Source organism: Terrapene carolina, unplaced genomic scaffold (assembly GCF_002925995.2).
Source record: "Terrapene carolina triunguis isolate 2854851 unplaced genomic scaffold, T_m_triunguis-2.0 Scaffold66, whole genome shotgun sequence".
NCBI lineage: Eukaryota > Metazoa > Chordata > Testudines > Emydidae > Terrapene > Terrapene triunguis.
In genome coordinates, this window is record NW_020664417.1 from 28,410,231 (window position 1) to 28,422,175 (window position 11,945).

At 39.0% G+C, this 11,945-nt stretch overlaps 1 protein-coding gene across 2 annotated transcripts in view; it reads right to left on the reverse strand.

Annotated features, from left to right (window-relative positions):
- Nucleotides 1–274: 274 nt before the first annotated feature.
- The window catches only part of FSTL5 (follistatin like 5), a 529,446-nt gene continuing 517,775 nt past the window's right edge, over nucleotides 275–11,945 (reverse strand). For both annotated transcript variants that reach the window (XM_024211556.2, XM_024211555.2), the window contains one exon: nucleotides 275–977. In XM_024211556.2, coding sequence (XP_024067324.2) covers nucleotides 275–977 — 703 coding nt within the window. The remainder of the gene's footprint in view (nucleotides 978–11,945) is intronic.

The window sequence follows — 11,945 nt, forward strand, 5'->3', positions numbered from 1 at the left end:
TTGCTCTCATTATTAAGGTGTATCATAAATTTCAATATTGATTTTAATCAACCAATGTATCCTCAGATGGTCATTAGTAATAAGTCCCTTTGATGAGTAATCACAGTTTTAATAATTTTCTATGTCAAAGTTAATATCAAATTTTATCTGAACCAAACAAATGACAGATACAGAAGGGTCTAAATTTCAAAGGAAAACAATCTAAATTTAAAGAATGGAGTTAAGTGCAATGTACTGTAGAACTATTCATTCAGTAATTATCTAATATGATTCCTTATGCTTCTCCAACCCAAATTACTGTGTTGCCTCTCTCAACTTCAGTGATTTCACAATTTAACTTATTGAGTCTTCCATCCAGGATAAACAGGGATTCCCTGGAAGGTGTCATAAGGTACTGGCCAAAGAGACCACTGTCCTTGATTAGCCGGTTCTTACTGTTCCATGGCCATTCTTCTGTCTTGACAGGCTCTTTAAGGCTCTTTACCATTTTAACTTTGCCAGAGGAGAGCTCTACAAAGAGCACATCAGTTTGTGTGCTGGAACTAGCATAGATGTTGTACTGATGGGCTTCAGTAAATGATGGCTGAAAAGCAACATCAGATATGTGCAAGTTAGTGTGAATATCAAATGCATCCTGTACTTCTCCTCTGATTGTAATGGATTGTACCCTCATGAGACCTTTCACATCATCAATGCTGACAAGGTAGTGCCCATCTGGAGAGATATATGGCGTGCCTGACACATCACCATTGTATCCAATCACAGAATCAGTGACACTGTCCACAATAAGCTGTGGTGGAATAGCCCCAGTTGTATCAGGCTTGCAGCAGATAAAATAATATCCTCCAAGGTGTGTATAAGCCAGAGACTGAGGAATACAATTATACTCCTTTAAACTAATTGTCTTGATGTATGACATAGTTTCAAGATCCATTTTCTGGAGCACAGGCTCATCTTTGTGAAGAATAAATCCAAACCTAAGAGGAAAAAGCACAACATCAAAGAAAGAAAGCCCATAGTCTAATTATGTACAAACGAGCAATATATGCAAGCAAAGTAGAGGAGTTAAGATGTATAACAATATGTTCTTGCATATCTCAATTTCAAATGTTTCAAACAGTAAGCTGTTTATAAACATCTATGTTTTCTTGGCTTCTTTGCAATTATAATTCAGAATTTGTAAACCAAAATATTTTAAAACCATAGATCTAGTTAATTGGAAGAGCATAATTTGTTTTTTTACAAAGGGTAAGAGGTAAACATTATTCTGGATGTTTCTAAATCTATTGACATTTTGTATATTCAGTTATAAAATCAAGTAACTTTTACCAAAACCAGAAGGGATAAAAAGCTTGAATATCAAGATGCAGTACATCCCACATATTTTAAGTCACTTCATTTAGTTCTCATATTTTGTTGAGAACATCAGATTAATCCATCTGAATTGCTACTCAGATAATAATCCAAATCCTTCTAATTTAATTCATCTGAAATAAATATCAAATAAGGATTTAGGTTTATGTCTTTCAACCACAAGGACCTCCTTTGTAAAATTTTTAAACATCCCTTTGTAAATCACAGAATTTCCATTGAAAATGAGTTGTACAATTAAACCTTAAAATCCCTAAGTTTTACATTGATAAAAATTTTAATATAAACTCCATAGTAGTTGTCTAACTATCTGCATATTGTTCCACAAAGGAGCATTTCTGGTCCCAATAATTATTGCTTGGCACTCACACAAAAACCTTAAACATTTTCTAAAGCTTAGGAAGTGCACAGTACTCTTCCCTTCAAGACAAGAGCATCAGTAGTATTTTTTCTTAATAGGTGCTTCATCTCAATACACATCTCAAACTTTAACTGACCCTTGGGTCCTGAGAGCTAGGTTTTCTTGCTGCTGTGTGCTAATATATCTGGAAAGCCTGACAATCTGAGCCAATGGGTTAATAGGATTCACAACAAATAAGGATGACAGTGATGCTGGGACAGAAAATTGGAATGGATTGACTGAACAAGATTAGGCTCATATTGTGTTTTGGAAAGTCTGATTTTGGATGCCTTTTCTTTTAGCTTTGACCTTGACTAAAATACCCTCCCACACTCTTCTCATGAAGCCTACTGAGACTCCGGATGCATGATATTTTGTTGCTGAAGGTGCAAAATACAGTATTCACACTTCTGCAGTAAGGCAATGTAATTTAGCTAATGCTACACACATCGTGAAATGGCAAATGCACACGTTTGTCAGACATTTAAAACAATATTGGGCACTATTACATACCGAATTACCATTTGTAACATGAGGTCACTTATCAAGCAACAATATGAAATCTTAAAACTATATAGCCCACCTCCATGCACATATCAACATACTGCATACAAATGCAGAGAGGTAGCATGATTTAATAAAGGTGACTAGAAAAAAGTAAATAATAACTAAATCCTGATGTCCTTTACGTAATGGCCTCCACTGAGAGTTATCTTTGGGGATTAATCCCTGCACTTCCAGTGCTAACCGTAAAGGAGCATTAATTGGTAGCTACAGTGGACTCATACTCTCCATGAATCAACTGGAATAACACACACTTAACAATGGTTTATACTTACATATTACTCAATCTTTTCCCATGCAAACCATTCAAATGGATTTTTATATGGACAAGCAATGACTGGGCAAGATAACATCTTCAATTCTGAAGCAAAACTCCCCTTTGGCTTCATCTTTAATACCAAATTCCTCCCTCTTCCCTCAAAAAAACTGTCACATTAAGATTGCTAAGTCAAGCATTCAAAAGTCAGTAAATACAAATCAAAAATGGTTTGTCCCACAACATTAGCTCAGCTTAACAACACATCCTTTCTACTATATGGTATGCATTAATAAAAACAAAAATTACATTTAACAAGGAAAACAGGATTTGAAACCACCACGTATTTGTAACACAGCTGAGTTAACATTGTGGGAGAAAATCTTAACCTTTGGCATTTCTTGACTTTTGAGATGAGTGAATACAATTGATGGTTTAAAAAAAAATCAGATGTTTTAATTTAAATCAGATCTTTTATAAATTAAATACATTTTTATTTTAAAAATAAACATGTTTAAAATTAAATTTAAGATTATAACAATCTATGTTAAGGCCTAGACCTACTACAATTTATTTGTTGACCTGTGGCCATGATCCTGAAGAGGTTCTGAGGCAAACTTAATTTATACATTGTTTGCAAAATTACTTTTATGAGTCAAGCTAATATAGCTAAAGTGCAAGCAGAAAACATACAGTATAAATGTTAACATTATTAATGTTAAGGTAAGTTTGGCAATAAAGCTGAGGCCTAGCGATGTCTATTAGTAGTTATAGTTTTGTTAGCAGAAATAGCATAGGAGTTAGCATAATTATATTTAGCAATATGTGCCTTGTGATAAACGTGTTAACTGCAAAAGTACCAGTACAACTTTTGAAATAATGGAATTTTAGGGACTTTGTAACAGGAGCTAATCACATTGATGTATTAAAACTATTAGGAAATGTACTGATGCAAATAGCTTATGTTAAGAGCTGAAACATTAATTATGGTCATTCAGGATACCATGCACAGGCAAGGGGCTAAAATTTAACAAGTTATCATGCTGGGCATGTGTGGGTGTTCAGGGTATAAATGCTAATACATTTATATTCACAAGTGGGTTCAACAAAATAAGAAGAGCAGGCAGCGGGCCAAATCCTCACTTCCACTTACAATGTGCTCCACTTATTGTTCTTTCCATCTTCCTTTCTAATGGTCTCCATAAGATTGAGCAATAGAGGGGGATATTTTGTTATCTTTACTTTGCTTTATTATAATTTTCTATGATTTCAATTATATTTATCTCCAATACCTAAACTCAATGTCTGTGTGTGCACCCACCAATCTCATACTTAATACAAATTCTTACGTAGTGACTGAAGAAAAGAATCTGTTATTAGTGACCTGTGAAATTTCCACTCTAAAGTTATAAAAGGCTACAATTAAAACATTTACATAAATAAATATGCTGGAAGAATGAGCCCTCCTCTGGTTGCCTCATCTCGGAAGAGATCTATTAGAATTGGAAAATGTGCAGAGAAGGGCAACAAAAATTATTTTGGGTTGGGAAATGAGACTGGGACTGGTTAGCTTAGAAAAGAGATGACTACGGAGAGATATGATAGAGGTTTATATAATCACAAATGGTGTTGAGATAGTGAATAAGGCAGTGGTATTTGCATAGCCCAGAACTAGGGGTCACCCAATGAAATTAAAAGGCAACAGGTTTAAAACAAACAAAAGGAAGCACTTCTTCACACAACCCACAGTCAACCTGTGAAACATTGCCAGGGAATGTTGTGAAGGCCAAAAGTATAACTGGGTTCGAGAAAGAATTAGATAAGTTCATGGAAGACAGGTCCATCAATGGCTATTATCATAAAATGGTTAGTATGTTACAGATAGAGATAAGTAAAAGATTTTTTTAAAGAAATAGAGTACCTGCATCATATTTGAAGAAAACAATAATAACCATTAAAATGAATCTAACCCTGAACCTTAGAACATAATGACTATCCAAAGCAGCAAGTTGGTAAGTTTTCATCAAGTTACTGGGGAAAAAAGAAGTTAAAGAAAAGAATACCTATAATAAGTAACTGATTAGGCAGGGCTGGCCTTACCATGAGGCGAACTGAGGCGGCCGCCTCAGGTGATAGACTGTGGGAGGGCGCCACTAGGACCCAGAGTGTAGAAAATTGTGTCTGTTGCTGGTGCATATGTATTCTCTCTGCTCTAGATGCACAGAGATGGTGGAGTGCTGTGCTGGAGGAAGGAGGGCCCAAGAGACATAACAGGCAGGCAAGAGAAAAGGTGAGAGGGAATAACAGAAAGCAGCAGGAGCTGCAGGGAGAGAGAGGAGGAGGAGCCTCTTATGTACCTCTCTAGCACCCCCAGGAGCCTGGACTGATTAACACCAGCTTCTCAGGGAACTTCCTATTTCCTGCTGCTTCCCTGAACCCACTTGAGGAGAACAGGCAGTCAACTGAAGTAGTAGGAGCCAGTTAGGCCCTTAATACACTGATATCTTCCCTCACTCAGGCCCTGCTACCAGCCTGCTTATTTGTCCCCTTCAATTGAGTGTTGAGAATCACTATAGCTGACACAGAACAGCAGTCATGAGTGAAAGAAGAAAACGCCCCTTTGGGCAGCATTCAGAAAAAGAAAGCAAGCAAAGGAAGCTTTTCTATCTAATCAGGAAGGTGCTCTCCTGAGATACATAGACACAAATGTTCACGGTGAGCCTTCCGGCCCCAGTGAGGATGTGAGTGGGAGGAGATGCCTGATCTTCCAGTTGTCAGATTGCAGGTGCCCTGGCAGCTACTGCAGCATCCATATCTCCACCTCAAATGGATGTAACCATGCACATTCCTGAAGAAAAGTGTAGATCAGAGAAGAGTGTGGTGGAGGTGCAAGAAACAGCTGCTGCTGAATTTAGTTCCTTAAGTCTAGATGATCCAGGACTGTGGACCCACTTGAGCAGTAGGCTAGGGGACTTCCTTGTACTGCCTGGGCCACAGCAAGTGAAAAACTTAATGTTCCCCAAAGACAATGAAAATAGACATTTCCATCCAACACATTACTGGTGTGAAATCCCCAATGATGACAAAGTGGAGAGGCCATGGCTTATGTACTCAAAAACTCAGAATGCTGCATACTGTTTTTGTTGCAAACTCTCCCAGTCTAATGTTCCAGCCACATTGGGTTCTACAGGAACTAAGGACTGGAAAAATTTGGCTAGAAAACTGGCATGCCATGAGAAGGTAGCAAATCACCAGAGAGCATTCCATAAATGGAAAGAGCTTGAGATGAGACTAAGGTTAAAGGCCACCATAGATGATGAGCATCAAGAGAAGATTGCATCAGAGTCTCTTTACTGGCAAAATGTTCTGAAAAGGCTCATTGCCATTGTGAGAATGCTTGCTACCCAAAACCTAGCAGTGCGTGGCACTTCAGATCAGCTGTATGTGCCAAACAATGGAATCTTCCTTAAAATTGTGGAGCTGATAGCTGAGTTTGATGCTGTATTCCAGGAGCATCTAAGAAGAGTCATCACCCAAGAAATGTACACACACCACTACCTTGGAAAAACAATTCAAAATGGGATCATACAGTTACTGGCAACAAAAGTCAAACAGAAGATTGTGGCAGCAAGATATTACTCTGTTATTCTGGACTGCACACCTGACATCAGCCATACGGAACAAATGACTTTAATGGTGCATTTTGTAACAGCAGCACCTAGTGAAAATGTCCCTGCAATGGTGACTGTCAGAGAGCATTTTCTAGATTTTATTGACATTGATGATACTACAGGAGCTGGTATGACAAATGTGCTTCTTAAAAAGCTGGAAGATACGGGATTTGCAATAGCTGACATGAGAGGTCAGGGCTACGATAATGGTGCCAACATGAGAGGAAAGAACAGAGGAGTGCCGACATGGATTCGAGAGTTCAACCCTCGAGCTTTTTTTGTCCCATGCAGTTCTCATTAATTGAACTTGGTGTTCAGTGATACATCACCAGCTCCTAGTGAGGCTGCTGAATTTTTTAATGTAATTCAAAGCATCTATGTATTTTTCTCTGCATCAACTCATTGATGGCACATTTTGAAGCAACGTTAGGGAACATCCTCTCTGACACAAACCACTGAGTGCCACACGATGGGAAAGTCGAGTGGAGGCGATAAAGCCTATCAAACACCAAATTGGGAAGATAGATGATGCCATAGTTCCCATTATGGAGGATAATGCTATGACAGGAACTATTTGTGGGAGAACAGTGGCAGAGGGAAATGGAATCACCAGAAACATACATAACTTCACATTTCTGTGTGGCTTAGTGTTGTGGCATGATACATTGTTTGAAATGAATGTTGTAAGCAAGAGACTCCAAGGTGTTGACCTTGATATATCTGGAGCAATGGAACAACTGGACAAAGCAAAGTCATACCTACAGTCTTACCATTCAGAGGAGGGATTTCAAAACGTTCCGAAGAGTGCACAGAAGTTGGCCGAGGAACTTCACACTGAAGCTATTTTCCCACCCATTCAAGAATACAAGAGTCACCGAAGAAGACGACATTTTGATTACGAGGCACGGGATAATCCCATAAGAGACCCCAAACAACAATTCAAGGTTGAATTCTTTAACCAGGTGTTAGATTGTACAATGCAGTCAGTTGAAGAACGTTTCATGCAGCTCAAGGAACACAGCAGTGTATTTGGGATGTTGTATGATATTCCAAAACTCCTCACTATACCTACACCAGCAATGCAGGGCACTAGAGACAGTGTTGACACATGATGACATGCGCGATATTGATGCAAGTGATTTAGGTGATGAACTGAAAGTCCTTTCAAGATACATTTCAGCAGGATCAACTCCAAAGGCTGTTCTGGAATATATGTGCACAAATAAGATGACCACCCGCTTTCTAAATGCTTTTGTTGCTTTGCGCATACTTCTAACACTTCCTGTAACAGTTGCCAGTGGAGAACGCAGCTTTTCCAAGCTGAAGTTAACAAAAACACATCTATGCTCCACAATGACACAGGACAGGCTGGCCGGCCTTGCAACCATCTCAATAGAGCATGAGCTGGCCCAGACTGTGGACCTTCAGGAAGCAGTTCAAATCTTTGCAACCAAGAAGGCATGGAAAGCATCACTTTGATTATTCAAACAGATAAAAATGCCAGTGTTTACTATGCAGACAAGAAAAGTTACATTTGCTGTTCAGGCATTTGAAAGTTAAGTGTTACTTAAAAATTTTTAACAAGGCATTTTAAGTTGTTAGTTCTCCTTTATTGGGGTAGGTAGCATAGCAGTACCATGAGAGGAGTAGAACAGGAAGAAGGCAGAATTGAGACCTTTCAAAGTTTTGGCCCAAGCAAGGAGGCATGGGGGCGTCATTTGAGCTCCCCGCCTCAGGTGCCAAAATGTTGTGGGCCGGCCTTGTGATTAGGACTAGCAACATGTTATCAAAGTTGTTATTCATTGACTTATTTTTACTGAGCTAATCATATAGGGACAAACTTTTATACACTTCAGCATTAGAGTTGGACAGACTCAGAAATACTCAGTCAGCTCAACAATACAGTTGAACAGAAGCGACAGACTGGAAAATTTGGGAGGGAGTAGCTGCTAATCCTGTGCTTAGAGATAAGAACTCAATGAATTGTATTTTGGGTACATTTGTTTGTCTCTGTGAGGGCTGAGTGGCAGTAGCTGTAGGCCTCTTAGCAAGCCAGGTGAGAGAGATCAGTTTGTTCACACCTACATGAGGACTGTGCAGCTGAGACCCCATGTTTGAGGTTTTTGAGGCTCTGTCTACACTGCAGCTGGGAGGTATGACTTGGGCAAGCTCAGCTCAATGTAGCACACTAAAAAGAGCAGTGTGGATGTTGCAGCACTGGTGGTGATTGGGGCTAGCCACCTGACCTTGGACCCAGAGGGACCAGCGGGCTTGGATTTGGACAGCTAGCCCAAGCTGCCACCGGTGCCACAATGTCCATGCTGCTATCTGTAGTGCACTACCTTGAGCTGAGCTAGCATGAGTCTATCAGGACTGGGAATCACACCTCCCATCTGCACTGAATTCACACCCCAAGTGGTTAATCCCTCTCTGTCTTGTCAGCATGGGGTTAAACAATGGAATTTAGTATATAAGCCTGTTGCCAGGATAACTCCTGAGCTGGTGAACAGGAGCAGCAAGCAAGGGAGTTTGGTTCCTTTCTGTTCAGGTAGAGCTTTACACTAGGTGGGAGATATGGAGGATGATAGAACAACCGATATGCCCGCCTTGGGTGTAGTATGTTTTCCTTTGTGCTGGTAGACAGAAAAGATTTCTGGTGCAGAAAGTGTAAGTTAGGGTCTATACTGAATGAGAAGATATATGGTCTGGAAGAGCAAGGTTCAACATTGCATAGCATGTGAGGAAACAAAGACGTTTTGGACAATCAGATTCAGAAATCATTGACACAGATGCCACAAGGGGAAGGACCAACAATAAAGGAATTGGTGAGAATAGAAACTGAAGAAACAGACTGGTTAGTTGTGACCAAGAGGTGGAAGAGAACCAGGAGACATTCAACCCAGCTAGAAGTACTGAATCATTCTCAGATACTCATGAGTCGACTACCAAGGAACTGGTCTCTGGGAGGCAGAAGAGAAAGCTACAGGATACACCTGATGGATATCTTTGCCATATGAACCAAGCAGCTACCAAGAAAGATTCTTCAGACATCCTAAGCATGCATCTAAAGAAGTGGGTATTCACCCACGAAAGCTTATGCTCCAATACGTCTGTTAGTCTATAAGGTGCCACAGGACTCTTTGTCGCTTTTTACATATCCAGACTAACATGGCTACCCCTCTGATATCAGGTATCATGGAAGGGAGCTGAAGAAGGGGAAAGTCCAAATGATATTCTTGGCTGTGTGAACAGTGTGAAGCTGAAGGTTTTGGTTTTGTGGAACACTGGGCCATATTTCATTGGGAAAGTGGCCTGTATAAACAGAACAGCTGACATCTCAAAAGTAGCGGAGGCTAATCTTCTCCACCAGAGTGATAGGAGTGCATTAAACTAACAATGCAATGGGAGAGAGGTATGGAGGCAAATTTGGTACAAAATCAACTCGGCATATTGTTAACAAATTTAAACAATGTGAGAAACAATGTAAAGATATAATTAGCATTATAATTAGCATGTTAAAAATTACCGGTTATAATCTGTTTAGGATAGAGAGAATTGGTCAAAGATGTGATGACACTATTAAAGACACCATTGCCTCTTTTACAGCTATTGATAACGCAGAACTACAGGATCTTGAATGTATATATATATCAATGTGCTCACTATCAACGCCTAGGAGCAAGTACTTGTGGAGGTCTGTTACAGACCATAAAATCACAACGAGAACAGAATGAGTAACTCCTTAAGCACCTGCCTGTAACATGTGGAAAGAAAAAAAACGTATGTCAATTTAGGGGAGACATGCTAAAGCTATCATGCAGCCAGTAGTAAAAACACCAATAAAGTTCCTAAAGATTACAGAGGATAATTTTCTAACACAAAAAAGTATTGCATCCACCACAAAGTAACTATTTTGGACCTCATTATGATGGTCATTAAGCACTGAACTGAAAGTTGGTGATTGTCTAGAGACCTGATTTTGAGCTGATTCTATTCAATATTGGCAAACAAGAGAACAGTCACAACCAGTAATACTTGGTGCTTCAAAAGGACTAATTTCCCAAAGCTGAGGCAAATTATGAGCAAAATTGTTTGTGAGGAAAAAGTTAGACAGAAAAATGTGAGTGAAAATTGGGAATTCTTTAAGAAGAATGTATTAGATGGCCAAAAAGCCAAGATTCCAAAAAATTAAGAGAAAAGACAAAGTTGGCTAAATGCCCATCTTTGTTCAGTGGTAAAGTGAAGGCAGAAATTAGAAATAAAATAGAAACAGATAAATGAGAAAAAAAGAAACATACAACAAGCAATATAAATTAGATGTTATCAAGTGTAGAACATTCATAAGTGAGGCTAAAGACATCAGGGAAAAAATCACGGCTAAAGAAAATAAGGGGAAGGGTTTTTTTAAGTACACTAGTAACACAAACAATCCTGGCAATGATATAGGCCCATTACTAGAGGAGATGGTAAAAATATTATTAATGATGCATAAAAGCAGAAGCATTCAATAAATACTTCTGTTCTGTATCTGGAAAGAAAATGATGACGTACTTTCTAGTTCATTTGTAACTAAGGAGGGTATTAATCAGCATCTACTAGTATCTAATGATGACAGGGCAGTCATACAGAGTGGTCTAGACCACTTGACAAGCTTGGTCCATTCTTACAAAATGCTTTTTTATACTATCAAATGAAAAAGTATACATCTAGGAATAAGGAATACAAGCCACACCTACAGAACAGCAACTGTCTCCTGGAAAGCAGTGACTCTGAAAGTCGACCTAAGCTCCATTGGCTCCAGCTCCGTTATTCACGTAGCTGGAGTAGCGTAACTTAGCTTGACTTACCCCCATAGTGAACAAGCCACATTAACTTTTAGTGCAATGCTATGTCAAAAAGAGCTAATATGATCCTTGGATGTATAGCAGAGGAATAGTGAGTAGGCGTGGGGAGGTTATTTTGCTTCTGTGTATAGCATTGGTGAGACTGATACTGGAATACTGTGTACAATTCTAGTGGCCACATTTTTAAAAAGATTTTGAAAAATTAGAGAAGGTGCAGAAAAGAACAACAATAGTGACTTGAGGGCTGAACAAAATGCCATACAGGATGAGACTTAATTTGTTTAACTTATTGAAAAGATTGAGAAGTGACGTGATTAAAGTGTGTAAGTACTTTCACATGGAAAAAATACTGGGTACCAAAGGGCTCTTTAATTTAGTGAGAAAAGATATAACAAACAAACCAATGGCTGGAAACTGAAGCCAGACAAATTCAAATAAGAAATTAAAGGCATACATTTTAAAAAGTGAAGGTGACTAACCACTGGAACAAACTACCCACGGAAGAGGTGGATTCTCCATATCTTGTTATCCTCAAACCAAGACTAGATGCCTTTCTGTAAGATCTTCTTCAACCAAAATCAAGTTATGTTTTAGTCAAACACAAGATGTTAGGCTTTAGACTAGACTAAGTGGGTGAAATTTAATGGTCTCTGATATACAAGAAGGGCAGACTAGATGATACACAACTTTGCTAGATACTAATGATCATGAACTGAATAGAGTATCAGAGGGGTAGCCGTGTTAGTTTGGATCTGTAAAAAGCAACAGAGAGTTCTGTGGCACCTTTAAGACTAACAGATGTATTGGAGCATAAGCTTTCGTGGGTGAATGCCCACTTC